The sequence below is a fragment of the Microtus pennsylvanicus genome, chromosome 3 (genome assembly GCF_037038515.1).
Source record: "Microtus pennsylvanicus isolate mMicPen1 chromosome 3, mMicPen1.hap1, whole genome shotgun sequence".
In the NCBI taxonomy this organism is placed as follows: domain Eukaryota; kingdom Metazoa; phylum Chordata; class Mammalia; order Rodentia; family Cricetidae; genus Microtus; species Microtus pennsylvanicus.
In genome coordinates, this window is record NC_134581.1 from 109,725,927 (window position 1) to 109,741,109 (window position 15,183).

Here is a 15,183-nt window from a genome sequence, read left to right on the forward strand (position 1 = left end):
TGTGTGTGAGAGAGAGAGAGAGAGAGAGAGAGAGAGAGAGAGAGAGAGGAGAGAGAGAGAGAGAGAGAGACGGGGGAGGGAGAGAGTCATGAGTCATTATACAGAAATGCATTCTAAAGGCAAGAAGTCAGACATACGAAACCCTTCTGAGAAGTTATATCACCATCCTTAGGGGTGGAACTATCTTCCTACTTAGTGATGCACAGCAATGTACTAAATGTAAAAGTTCACTGTGACCTGTGAAAAGCCAGGGAAGTGATTCATAACATCAAGAATCCCAGGCACTGGAAAGACCAAAGAACTTTAACATCATTCTTAGGATGAGAACAGTCACTGGAGCAGATAGGAACAAACAGTCTATTAACAGAATCTCTGTCTTGACATGTCAAAACCATATTTCTTCTGACATTCCCCATAGGATATTATTGAATCTTGAACAAGAATTGCCTCTCATATTTCACCTTTATTCCAAAGGTTTGTATATGAAAGGAGAAATCTTAGGAAGAAGGGACAAATGTAACTGACGAAAGACAGGGAGAGAAAGGGGGAGGAGAAGAAGGAAGAAACGAAAGAAGCCTGGAGGGAAAGAGGAGAGTGCCAGGTCCTTCTTCAGCAGTGTGTAAGAAGTAATTACTTCCATAGTATTCTCCTCTTAATGTGGAGGAAGCCAGCTCTGAACTACCCTGATGTCAGTCAGAAGTAGGCACATCATCCTCAACTCACAAGTACAGCCTTCTCTACTTGGGAAACTTGAGTTGAATTTAAACTGTGATGGATGACAAGGAATCTAGTCCTTTGCACGAATGACCTTCTTCCTGGGTGACCTGAGCTGGATGATTTGTTCTGCAGATTCCTGTCAATTACTCTCAGAAAGGTTCACTTATATTTGAATCCCATGATCCTGAAGTGTACTGACCACTTCTTTCTGATAATTCTGTATACATTCACTTATGATATAATTAGGGAGGCTATTGTTGTATTTTTGTTCTTAGTAGTGTTCTTAGGCCACCACTAGATTTCTATGATTTTTTTTAAATATACAGTCCTGAAATATACTGAGTTTTTTAATCCCAAAATTTCTTCTCTAAAAATGTTTGATGCCTGCTACTGGAAACCTAGCTAACTACTCAGTACTAGTAAAATCCTGGTTATTGAAAGAGATTCTACAACCACCAATTTATTATACCAGTGTAATACCTAACAGCAGTCTGTAAACATTTATCTTTACGGCCACAGTTAGGTGTACTCTTTGCCCATCACCAAGGAAACTTCTCTCTGCAACAGACAGAGAACATTTCAGAAGACCTCAGCCAACCACAGTGCAGAGGAGCCCAGCCTCAGTGGCTACATCTACAAAACATTCCCACACCTAAGGCTCAAGGAGCATTGCAGAAGAAAGAACAGAAAGACTGTGAGAGTCAGAGGATCAGGGAGTTTGCTGTGAGACTGTGTCTCCTAGTGACGTCAGATGCTACACCCATAAAGTCCCATCAACATGACTGCATGAACGTGAGTTGAACAAAGATGACAATAACGAACTTGACAACTGGATGTGGAATATCTCACAAGGCCTCAACTATATGCAAAGAACTTTAGACAACTGAAGGAAGCTGGGAGTGGGGAGAGGTGGTCTTTCACAGGGAAGAGCACACTGATTGTCTGGTATCAAATGGTCATCCCTTAAAACATACAGACAAGTAACACTATTTAAACTCAACAGATTATACTTGGAAAGATATATGTATATACAAATACGTATATGGATGCAATAACAATTACTGAAAAAAGGAGACCATGAATTTAAAAAAAAAAGTATGGAGGAGACTTTAAGAAAGGACAGGGAAAAGAGAAACATTATAATTAAAACACAAACTCAAAAACAAACAACAAACCAAAAACGCTGTATTAGGTTAGTCCACATTATGAGATTGAATTATTCTAAAGACAATATATTGTTTTGAAAGATAAACTAAGTTGAAACAATTTCAATCAGTGGTGGTTTGGAATATTGTTGAAAATATCTTTTTTTTAAAGAGGAAAGATAGTATATACTTAATTATTTCTGGGGTAAAGACAGAGTAAGCAGTGGAGACTCCTAAGGCAAACATACTTTAAATACCACCTTAAAGAATTAATCTCTGTCTTTATTCTACATAAACTTATTGAGTTTCTGCATTAGATACTACACAACAAAGGTCTTACTCTTTCATTAACATCCCCCAAAAGGCTATATGTTTGTTTTGGCCACTTTGCATCTTTATATTAAGAAAATGGAGAACCAACTTGCATGCCAGTTCTCATTTATATTTATTGTCACATTTTAAATATCAATAGTTTCCCTTCATTCTCAAAAGACCATTACACATAAAAGTAGTTTACTGATGGAGGTACACTCTTCAAAGTGATTAACTTCTCTAATATTTCAGAAGGTCTGGGACACAGTGTGGAGTCAGTGACAGGCAACCAGAAGTACTGACAAGGAAGCTTGGCCAGCAAGCTCCTAGCTCAAGATGCTTCTCTAACCCTTGAGGCTGCAGCCGTAGAACAAGTTTTACCCACAAACAGAAGATATATAAAGAAATCTGAAGCAACTGCAACGGGTTTTCTCCAAGTTGACCTTGCTGCTATCCATGGTCTGGAGCTACTTTCGTATACAACCATGGCACAGAATCCTTCCTTTCCCCGTGCTGAACTAAAGATAAAATATAAGTCAGAGTTCATGAGCAGTGAAGAGAAAGAAGGCAGGCAGAAGCAAATCACATGCAGACACAGATGAAGGTGACCCAGAACACAGGGGTGGTGGAGACAACTGAGGAGAGAGAAAGAATTTCAGGGATGAAAGACTCAACTGAGTGTGAAAAGTGGGTTTATTCATAGGCAGACCAAGGATAATTTGTTTGAGAAGATCACTTCTATACTGTCTTTTGAATGGAAAGATTCTTGATGTTCCAAGATGGCTCCTAAGCTTCACTTCTTCCCATTCCACTGACTTATGTTCTAGAAATATCCTCGCCAAGATGTGTAGCATTATCCTTTTTCAGATATATACTATTTCCTTTATACACACCATCCCCCCTTTTCTCTTATAAAGAGTTCACACTCTGGGGCTCTTCTTCAATACTTGGGCCATATCTTTCAGACTTCACCCTCTCCTTATCCTTCTTAGCATAACACGGTGTGGCACAGGGGTTGAGCATGCTGCCTTCCTGTAGAGGTAGGGCAAATGGGAGTAGAGAAAGCTACATGAAGCCTAGCATGTAAAGGAAACCCATTTGTAGAGGAAGACCACATTTACCTGGCCTCACTGACTAGAGGAGCTCTGAAAGATGCCAGGCACTCTAGCAAGTGGTTCACAGAAGGCCCAGGAGGATTTTACTTCCCTTCACTCCCCACTTTACAATCTCTTGAAACCAGATCACACAAAGGCTGTGGTATACTCCTGGCTTCTCTACATCTTCCTCTGGTGGACTCTGCCCCATGCTCTCCAGACTCAGACCTGTACTTTTTCCATTCCATTTTCTTGGTAGAGATTAGACAGTTCTGAAAGTAGGATCAGCAAGGACAACACTAAGCAGGGTGTGTAACACACTCCACAAACCATATTGGTCTGATCCATTCATTCTCCGGAGGAGTGAAAACCACTTCTGCTACAGAAGCTGTTTAGGGCAGTACCTTGAATGTATGTTTAAGCTGTTAGGAACGTATTCATTCTGCTTTAGGAAAGCTACCACCATCAAACTCATTGTTTCAGAAAGAGCTAAGTCAGATAAAGATGTGGACTGGAGCGAGGCTCAGGGACAAGCTGTCTTCCTGATATGCATGCATCTATCCACCTGTTCAACGTTGTTCACAAAATCTTTGTCCTCTGGTATGTGTCACTTACCCCACTGCAGAATACAATCCCCAGAGGGCTGGAGTTTGTGAGACAGTGCCTGTTCGAGCCCCAGAGAGAGTGCCAAGGGGGCTTGCCTGGCATCACAAAAGAGGGAGAAAGGGGAGTGAAGGAAGAAAGATGCCAGAAGATGGAAGGATCTAAGATAAAACAGTGATAACATAAAATTGTGAAAATAGAGTGGTTATCATGGAGCTGTTAGGGTATGGCTTGAATAATGGAAAACTAACAAGATGCTTGTATAGAGAGGACACGAAAAGATTATACAAGCTTGGATACCAGGGCAGAGGCTGGAACATTGAGATAGCATGAGACTCCCTAGGTTAGACCCCACAGCATCACACATACTCTGAAGATTCTGCCCAGAATGCCATTTATAATCTGTGGCCAAAGGCAAGAATATTTCAAAGGCATTTAAGAGAGAATTCCAGGTTAAAGTTCCTGATAGATGGGTCTAGTGGATGCCCCTATACCCATTAGTATGTGGGCAGTGTAAACTGGTCTCAGTGAATTATCTTAAAGGAGAGAGAGAGAGAGAACACAACGTTGGGTAAGGTGAGGGGTAGATCTAGGAAATGTTGGGGGAGGAGTAGTAGTTAAATAGGAACAAAATCCACTATGAACTTCTCAAAGAATTGATTGATAAAAATGTTATAATCCTGATGAAAGAAGATCATTACATCAGAGATCCTACTGTTCTTTAAGACAACCATGAAATAGAAAAAGCAGTGCTGGAGCCAGGAAGGGGTCACAGCATCTCCAAGCCCTTTTTGTAGCAAGATGAGTAACTTGTGAGAAAGTGTGGGAGGTCTCAAAGACTTGTAAGAAAAAAGTTGGAAAGGGAAGAGGAAGAACGTGAGGCTCAGGGCTTGAGAAGTACTGAAGGTGGGTGTACTGATGTAGTCATGGCCTCTAAGTACTTCCCCAGCCAGGCATTGTATGGATACACTTGAGACTTGGGCGTTGACCTGGAGAAAATAGCCTCTAATCACAAAACCATAAAATACTAGGAATGCGGCAACTCAGTGAATTATTGCAGCTCAGCAAAGTGGCCAGTATGTTGAATGGGTGTTAATTTTGCCCAAGAACACTGGCAAAATTTTTAGGGAGGAAATAACACTTGGGTGAGGTTTTAAATTTGAAGAATATTGGTCTAAAAATAACATATCCCAAAGGAAGAAATGTGGAACATTGAGGGAACACAAGCAAGCTTGCTTTAGGCAGCTCCAGGAAGAAGAAAACTTTTTAATCTCAAGGTGTAATACATGCTTCATTGTGCTCTTGACAGGTTTTAGCTATATACAAAACTGATTCGTAGACATTCTTGTGAAAGGCATGACTATCCCCCTCCCTGTGGAATGACACTGGGTTTATCAGCTACATTCCACGGTAGGCCCTGTGCTCAGGAGAAGTCAGCCAACACAAACTGGATCCCACAGGATTTTATTCTTAGAGAGAGAAAGGGGTAGAAGTTGTGTGGGTAGGAGTTGAGGGTAAGTCTAGGAAGTGTCGTAGAGGGATGGATATGATCAAAGCACATGAAATTTTCAAAAAATAAGCTCATTATTATTTTAAAGACTGGCACTAAAATGTTTGTGTGTATGTGTGTGAGAGCAAGTGTGTGTGAAAGAGTGTACATGCATTCGTGTGCGTGTGGTTGTGGAGGCCAGAGGACAACCATGGGTGTCATTCCTCTGTCTTTTCTTGTAAGAAACTGTCTGCTAACAGTTGTGGAACTTGCCAAGTAGGCTGAACTGGCTAGCCACCGAGCCTCAGTGACATCTGGGTCTTTAAAAAAGGTGGGTTCTGGAGATTAAGCTGAAGTACTTAAATTTATAACACAAGTGTTTTACTGTCTCTCTAGTTCATGACTTTAACACGGTTCGCTCCGTGTGTGTGTGTGTGTGTGTGACACAGGCACACATATGTCATACTGCCCATATGGAGAATAGACTATAACTTTGGGAAGTTGGTTTTCCCCTCCCACCACATGGGCATTTGAACTTGAGTCATTCGGCTTAGCTACTTGCCATCTAACAGGTTCTACTCTACTGCGTTTACTGCTATATTATTACAAGCCAGAGGCAGTCTAATAACAAAAGCACAGACAGGGAGTGACTACTGTATGGCCTTGAAATGGATTCTTAGTCAATGGTGGCAACCTGATTTAGTTTGTTATTTCTTAATCTGCATCTTACAAACTTTCAGAATCAAGTTCTAAATTTAAAGAGATCTCTGATCTTCTATTCTACGGTTTAGGAGACTAATATCCCCAAAATGTTGGTGAATTATTTAAAATCACTTGCAGAGCCTAGACTCCAACCCATACTACCTAAAGAAAGGTCCAGACACTACCATAAAGTCTACCAATATACAACATAGATGGATGGGGGTTCCTTTCCCAACAGAATTTAGCATGCTGGAAGTCTACAGAGTTAGCAGGATTGTATCAAACTGGACTATGAATGATCACCATCAATAAAAGAGAAAAAAACAAGAATAAAGATGAATGAAAAGTTGGGATTCTTCTGACTCAATGTTATAATAGAAATATAAACTACTATACTATTGATGACAATATCAACATTACCTCCAAGGACCATGCCAGCCTGACAGCATTTTCTCAGGCGACAAGCTGGGCAGTTTTTTCTGCGGATTTTATCAACAATGCAGTCATTTCTTCCAGCACACAAATAGTTATGCTGCCCTAAAAAATGAAAAAGTACAGGTTATTCACAAGTTCTAATGACTTCAAGTCAAAGGGTAGACACTGAACATGAAGTTAATGCCCCCCACCTCTTGCTGGCCACCCCTACATCCTGGAAATGAGACATACCTCGCCTGTGACTTCAGGTCCTAAACGAGGTGATGGTAAGTGTTAAAAATATTTAAACAACTCTTTACACCTAAAGAAGGAAGCTGGGATTATCGAATTGAAATCAATATTTATATCAGGAGAGGCAAAGATCTGGGTAATCCAGCATTTATAATCAAGTGGGACAGGGCATTTCTGATAGTTGAGCACACTGGCATAAAGTCACAATTTTAAGGGGTTGACATAACTCACATCACCTGTCTTGTGTCACTCCAGTGGACACCCATAGAATTCTGGGATGGATGCACAAATGGTCTGAATGGTTTTGTAGTATCTGGAAACTCATTCTAAATGATAATCTTTGGAACCAAATGCTGGGCCATCCAAATCACGAAGCAGACACAGCATGACTGAAGGTAGCTACAGGTTAATTTCTATGCAGTTTGTTTGGCTAAAGAAACATAGCAACCATGCAGTCCCAAGAGTCCTCTTAGAGTGATGTATGCATGGAGTCTGGACACTGCTTCTGTAGCACAATGCTTGCTCAGAACTTCCAGCCATTAAGAATGTAAGGGACTTCATTACAGCTGCCATTCCTTTAGGTACATGTTTAGGTTTAAAAAGAAATCAAGAATAAAAGAACTGGCTTTGTAACAACTTTATTGTGGAAATCTATACAGTCTTGAACTTTGAGGTGGCAGCCCGGTACCATGTCTATTGCCTCCACTTTTCTACCAACAATCTTTCCCAGCTTATAATTTGTTTTTAAGAGTGCATCATGCTCAGACATATTTGCTTCCTTATTTTGATGGCTTCTGTGTATAGCATTGTTTCCCATCAGTCCAATATAACATGGTCATTCTGCAAGTCCATAGGAGGGCAGTCTACTAAACTACTCACATACATGCAACAGGAATTAACTGGATGCATGTCACAATAGAAGATACTGTTTAGCTCCCAATTAATGATCAGAGTATCTGCCTCTGTTGAAACCTAGGGAAGAAGTGTATAACACAACATGCTGATAGTTCTTTCTCCTAGGGAAATCTATCATCTACTTCTGAATGAGATAAGATGGGAGGATGTAGAAACATATATTATAATATACCTTGATGTGGGAGTATCATATATCAATCTGTTGATTTTATTGGTTAAGCAATAAAGAAACTGTTTGGCCCTCATAGGTTAAAACATAGGTGGGAGGAGTAAACAGAACAGAATGCTGGGAGGAAGTGGAAGTGAGCTCAGACTCGACAGCTCTGCTCTCTGGAGCAGAGACGCCATGCTCCCCTCTCCTGGGCGGATGCGATAGCTCTGCTCTCTGGGACACACGCAATGAAGCTCCGACCCAGGATGGACATAGGCTAGAATCTTCCTGGTAAGCGCACCTTGGGATGCTACACACCTTATTAGAAATGGGCTAGTCCAGGTGCGAGAATTAGCCTAGAAGAGGCTAGATAGAAATGGGCCAAGCAGTGTTTAAAAGAATACAGTGTCCGTGTAATTATTTCGGAGTATAAGCTAGCCAGGCAGCCGGGGTGCTGGGGACGCAGCCCCGCCGCTCATATTACAACAATACCTTCTCTTTGTGTGCATTTTTGTGTATGGGTGGATGTGAGTGCGTGTCTTTGTATGTTTGTGTGTGCATGTGTGTGCTCCCACAGGTGTGTACAGGGTGTGACTATGCAGGTCTGCATGTATGTGTGCAGCTGTGTAGGTGTGGAGGCTAGAAGTCAACCTCTAGTGTTATTCTATAGGAGCTGTCCACCTCATTTTTGAGAAATGATTTCTTACTTGGATCTGGGCTTACCAATTAGGCTATGTTGGCTGGTCATAGAGCCCCTGGAATCCACACAGCTCTGCCCTCCTCACTGAGATGAGAGGCACACACCCCATACATGGCCAAGGCTTCATGCTTATGCAGCAGCACTTTTCAGCCAAATTATCCCCGTCCCCTCTTTTCTTTCAAATTATTTATGCCCTTTTATGTTCAGAGTCTCATCATCTCATATGCCAAGTGTCCCTGTCTTATCAGTAACTCTCTATGCTTCTGTGACCACCTCCCCTCCTCTGACTCATCCTTCAAGGCTCTACTTATTCTTCCCCTACTGGTCTAACCTGGCTAATTTCAGAAAACCTTACATACTTTTCTGTGGACCAATTGCTCATTTCATAAAGTCTGCATGCCTGTTTTTCCCAGTAGAAGCTGGCCTTTTAAAACTTTAGCATTTCTGTATAATAAGAATTTGATAAACATTGGTTGGATAAATATATCTATCTTAATGCTTATTTTTCACTTATGGCCATTTGAATATAGTCATACACAGCAATAAGACCTAAAAAGTTTTATGTATTATCAGGCAATACATAAATACAGAAAATAAAAGCAATCATTTTTATCCCCTTCAAGAATTTTCATTATATAACATTTTTATAAAGAATCCATTGCCTTTTATATCATGCCTTTTATCATGAATTAGATTTATAAGGCAGCAAGCTTCTCTTTGTGGTGTGTGTGTGTGTTCATCAGTGGGTGGATGGATAGGAACAGGGGTGTTGAAGTGAGAGACAGCTCTGGGTTTTCATGTACCTCTTCACTCTTTTTCCCACAATTGATTATGTGTTTATTTCTTCCACATCTTAAAAACTCTATCTACATAGAGAATAGTAGATATCTAAAACATTTTTTATCATGATAAATTTTTTATTATATTTTTGATTATTTAAAACAACTTTTAAATTTAAATATATTTTGATCACAGTTTCTTCTTTCCCAAGTAAGTCCTTCCAGATCCTCTCCCTCTCCAAAATCACCCAACTTTAAGTTCTTTCTCAAAAAACAAACAAAAATCCGATACAACAAAACCACCCAAACTAAGAAAACGAAACATAGACATACCCTAAAGACAAAAGAAAAGAAAACATCAGACTGTAACAAAATAGAAGCACATACACAAAAACTGTGTCCATTATATTTTTGTCAGCTACTACTAGACATAAGCCTGTCCTGGAGTGGTTGATATACTGTCATTCTACTGGAGAAAACTCATTGCTCCTCTCCCAGCAGGGATAAGTGACAGTTCAGTTGTTAATAGTTATCCTAGTGGTAACGATTCATTCAAAAATATGACAAAATAAAATATAATAACATAAAACAAAAGCCATCACACCAAAGTTGGACAGGACGAACCAACAGAAGGAGAAGATCACAAGAGAAGGCACTAGAATCAGAGACACAGAGAATCTTCGCACACATAGCAAGTGAGAGGGAATAGGGAAGAGACACTAAAATCAAGGGAATTTGAAGGATAGTACAAACACCTAATACAAAAGAAACTTCCTAAAGTATATACATATATAAAACTGATCTAAATAAAATTTACAAATAATGGGGGAGACAGAATCCCCATTGGCTATCCTTGTCACCCAGTGATACTTCCAATACTGGGATTGAGTTATATTTAATTAAATTGTTGGCCAAAGGGGCCCATGGGAATCTCCAAACGATCCAAGCTGTTGCCAAAACCATAGGGTTGTTCTTCACAAACTGACAGAAAGGCCCCATTGCTGAAGACAACACCTGTATTGATGTCCAGCTGGTGCCTACATAGAGCTCCACCCATATGTCCCAGCTGCTTTGTTACAGGAAGGTATTCTACATTCTATCAAAAGAATAACATAAACCCTTTTTGTATGAGGATATATACACTAAGGCAATGGTGGCACAAATCTTGTAGGAGTAACCAACCAATAACTTATTTGACTTAAGGCCCACTCTACCAGATGTAGTCCATACCCAACACTGATCGGGTGATCAAGAACTGAAAGTAGATAGCTCAGGAACTTAGGGGAAAACCAAATACTACTGATCTAGAAAAAGAAAAATTAAATGTGGTAATAAAATGGTTCTTAATGACATTCTGCTATCCTCACAGAACAGTGCTTGTTTAGCCATCACAGGGAAGCCTCTTCCTGCAGCAGATGAAACAAATGTAGACACCGGCAGTCAGGCATTACACGGAGGAGAGACCTTTGAACACTCAGCTCTAAATGGGATGTCTCCATCAATTACCACTCACTCTCAGAGCTCATGCAAGAGGAGGCAGTAAGAGTGTAAAAGTCAGAAGGAAAGAAGGACCCCAGGGGAAGAAGGCCCCCTGAATAACAGAGACTGAAGCAGTGTGCATGGCCCGCACCAGGTCCTCTGCATGTATGCTGTAACCTTCCACTCTTTATTCAAGATGGATTTTCTGACTGACCTAGAACTTTTGCAAGTAGAAGTGTCTGGCCAACGACTATCTCTATCTATGTATTGTATGAGTAAATTCTTTTTTTTAACTTTGATGATGTTTTCATTTAATGGAATAAGTCCAAACTGTTATTTCGAACATGAAGCCATCACACAAATTTCAGTGAGATATTTTGCATCGTTTCTTACTAACTCTTTAGTGGCGTGCGTGTGTGACATTTACGCTACGTTTCAACTTTTGGACAAGCCTTATTCTCAATGTTCAACAGGCAGGAGGGGCTGGACAGTGCAGAAGTGGGCGCCTTGTGTTTTGTGAGCAAAGAGCAAATACTGATTCTAAAACATGTCGTTTCTTGACCCAGATGACCACCATTCCTTGATCAAAAGAAAACTCTCAGTGGATGATACTCTACTTGCTGTTCTCGGTTCTCCAGGGATACCTGTTGCATATCTGTCTGCAAATGCCGAGAAAAAGAGAGTGAGCACACTGCCAGCAAACCTGATGAAAAACATCCTGGGAAGAGATGTTTAGAGTTTGTGCTTTGCCCAGACATGGGAATGCTTGAGATTTTTTTTTTTATACTGTACACAGTCAAAGCTTGGGTGTTTTCTGCTAGCGGAACTGTCCCTAGTTTATGTGGCTGAAATAAACCGTCATCTGAATTTGGTTTCCGTTTCCAGGATGATTTGCCAAATCCTGGCTCTGGTTCAGGCCCGTGGCAGGGTCTGGGTTTGCAGGAGTAAACAAGATGACGCAGTCTCCACTCTTGGGAGGCTTGGGGATTCTAGATGAGCAGGTCCAGAACTGTGACAAAGCCGTTTGATGACTCTTCTGACAGGAGAGGAGGCACGAGGGACCTGCAGTCAAGGTTAGAGAAGGCTGGAGGGAGGATGGAAGCTAAGCCAAAGGCGAACAGGAGAGAACTAAGGGAAGAAGGACATGAGGAATCCCATAGAACTTAGTCCAGGCGGAAGCCGATGCCAGAGGGATGAAGGGGGCATTCAAAAAAGCAAAACATAGTCTCTGCAACTAAATCACAACATAAGCAGGCACTTTAGAGGAAGAGACCAAAGAGATGGGGAAAGAAACCTGAGTTTTGATAGACATGCACAGATAAGGGAACTTTAGGGGCCTCTTTCTACGTTCAGGTGGAATTTGGGAATCTTCACTTTAACAACCTCCCTGACATAGAAGCGCCTTGACATAGAACAACACTGGCAAACTATTTTAAAGGTACCTTGTTGCGGAGGTCCTCCCACTCCTCCAGCCTATCGCCGCTGAGATACCAGCCCCTTGGGGCGTGGTCTCTCTCCCTTTAAAAAAGCGGCCACTTCCCTCTCCTCTCTCTCTTCACTTCCTGCTCTGCCGGCGATTAGACTCCTGGTTGCGTTGCGTAGAGGGCAGTTGCCTGGGACAGTGATCTGTAAGTTTTTCCCCTTTAAATAAATATCACCCTATTAATCATAATCCCAAATTGGTGTGGCATTGTTTGTGACTTACGCCTTCATTTTGGCACCCAACGTTTGGTTTTAGAACCTCTCCCGGCTCGCAGCCGCGAGTTCGGCTTGGCGGCCGCAAGTTCGGCTTGGCGGCCGCAAGTTCGGCTTGGCGGGAGCCCTTGCTTCCTCAGCCGCTGCCTGTGCCTTGCAACGGCAGCCTTGGCCTCCCGTGGTTTGCTCTTTTCTGAGTTGTTTTTAAATCTCCCTTGCAAGCACAGCTCTTAAAGTGGCGCGAACCAGAGCACGCGGTTGCTGAAAGCTGCAACCCCACAGGGTGACTCTGTCACGTGGAGGCATAAGCAGCTTCCAGATTGCTCTTCTCTACCCCTGGATTCTGGGTTTCTGGTTCCATCTCTGGAATTGATTTAATTACATTTACTTTGTTGAGAAACTTGCGTTTTCCAGTTTTTAACATCTACTAAGGCACTGAAACAGGACCATGTTTTCATCGCGATTCTGCAACAGCGCCACCTGCTGGACAATAGGTAATATGGCAATTTTCGTTTCTAACGCAAATTTTACTGCTTTGTTTTCACTAATACAATGGATTAGTAATTTTGTATTTACTAATACAATGAATTACATCATACAAGGTCTATATGATTATGGGAATACCTTAATTTGCTTGTTACTAGGCTTCAGTTTTCTTTTCCATATTCTATCATTAAGGAAGAATATGGCACTCCTAAGAATGATAGAATCTTTACGAACTAATAATGAACAACTAATTGACAGGATTAAAATTATTGAAAATCAGAGGTTATCTGAACAAGTGGATACTATGACAGACAAAATTGATTCCATATCCAAGGGTATTAGAAAGTTACCTGAAAGGGTTCGGGCTATTGAATTTGACCTTCAGAGTTTATCACAAAGTTTTGATAAGGTAACAGACAGAATGTACCTCCAAGATGGGAATCTACATGATATACAAGAAAAGTCTAAGGAGGACATGTTATCTTTGAAGGAAAAAATTAAAGCTTTGGAATCACAGGTGCAGAATGGGGACCAAAAAATTGATACCTCAGTGAAATCACTGGAAATATATACAGGTCAAGAGATTCAGGATTTAAGAGAGACAATGATAAAAAGGTTTGAAAAGATTGGTGAAATTATTGCAGCTGGTGAACAGAGTAAGGAGGCACAAGGACAGGATACAATGCCTCCACCAGCTATTAGAACTGGCTTACCCAGGGTTCTAGCGACATACCCTATACTTGATTCTGACAAAGCGTCAACTTCTAAAGGCTCAAAGGGAGTCAGAGAAGCTAGATGGACACCAATAGCAATGAATGATCTGAAAGAAATTAAGCAAGCTGTTGTTAATTTTGGCTTGCACAATGCATATGTAAAGGAAATGATAAAGACTTGGGCTTCTAATGCTAGAGCTATCCCCCATGATTTCCATCAGTTAGTGTCTGCAGTTTTAGATAAGGGACCTTCCTTGATGTTTGGAATTTATTTCAGAGAAGAATCCAAACATATGGAACAGCAAGGAAGAGCAAAAGGTATTGAGGTTTCCCAAGATCAAATTCTTGGTGCAGGAGAATATGCTGATCCACAGGTCCAAGCTCTTTATGACGATGAAGTACTGTGTCTATGTCACCAAGCAGCTTTAAATGCTTTGAATAGGATACAAGATCCAGCAAAAAGGGTTGAATCATATACCAGAATTAGGCAGGGACAGAGAGAACCCTTTATTGACTTTTTGCAAAGATTGATTAAGGCTCTGGACATAGGGGTAACAGACCCAGAATCTAGACGAATACTTCTTGAATCTCTAGCTTTTGAGAATGCAAACATAGAATGCAAAAAGATAATTGGGCCTTTAAAGTCTAGATCAGCACCTATGGATGAATGGATTCAGCATACGATGAATGTTGAGACGTTTAGCTATAATGATGAATCTTGGGTAGGAGAAGTGATTTCCAAAGCAATGAGGAGACATCAAACTGCCAGGTGTTTTAATTGTGGTAAATTAGGACATTTACAAAGGGATTGCAGGCAAAGAATCTCTAGGAATAATATCTCTTCTGGGAATGACAAAAATAGGAGACCTCGGCCTTCAGGTATATGTAGGAGATGTGGTAAAGGCAGGCATTGGTCCAACGAATGTAGGTCAACAACAGATAGACGGGGCAATCCGATATCATCGGGAAACTCCATGGGGGGCCTCTCGCAGGCCCCCAAGCCAACAGTGGCCCAGTCATTCCCAGTCACAGTGGAGAACGTGCCTCACCAAGAAAATTAAAAGCTCCAATTTCTGCTGTAAAAAGTAATACTGGTCTAAATGATGAATTACGTGTGGAGGATGAGTCAAAAAACCCAGTAGGACAGAGTAAACGTATATTTTGGCAGACTTCTATTAATGATCAAAGACCAAAGCTAAGAGTCTGTATAAATGGCACTTTTATTGAAGGCTTATTAGACACAGGTGCGGATGTAAGTATCATTACCCCAGAATCTTGGCATCCGAATTGGCCTCTTCAAGAGGTAGATGTTCAGTTCCTAGGAATTGGAACCCTATCTCGTGTAAAACAAAGCACAAGATGGGTTGAATGCATAGGGCCCGAAGGGCAAATAGGAAGACTAAGGCCATATATAGCCAATATTGCCATAAATTTATGGGGCCGTGACCTGCTACAGCAATGGAATACCCAGATTAACATTCCTGTATTTCCAGGAATTCATAATTCGGGGAAGGATATGATGAGGTATTATGGAAAA

General features: G+C 41.1%; 1 protein-coding gene across 1 annotated transcript in view; it reads right to left on the reverse strand.

Annotated features, from left to right (window-relative positions):
* Positions 1-15,183, reverse strand: part of Pgr (progesterone receptor) — a 67,248-nt gene that overhangs the window by 29,599 nt on the left and 22,466 nt on the right. The window contains exon 3 of the mRNA XM_075966836.1: positions 6,483-6,599. Coding sequence (XP_075822951.1) covers positions 6,483-6,599 — 117 coding nt within the window. The remainder of the gene's footprint in view (positions 1-6,482; positions 6,600-15,183) is intronic.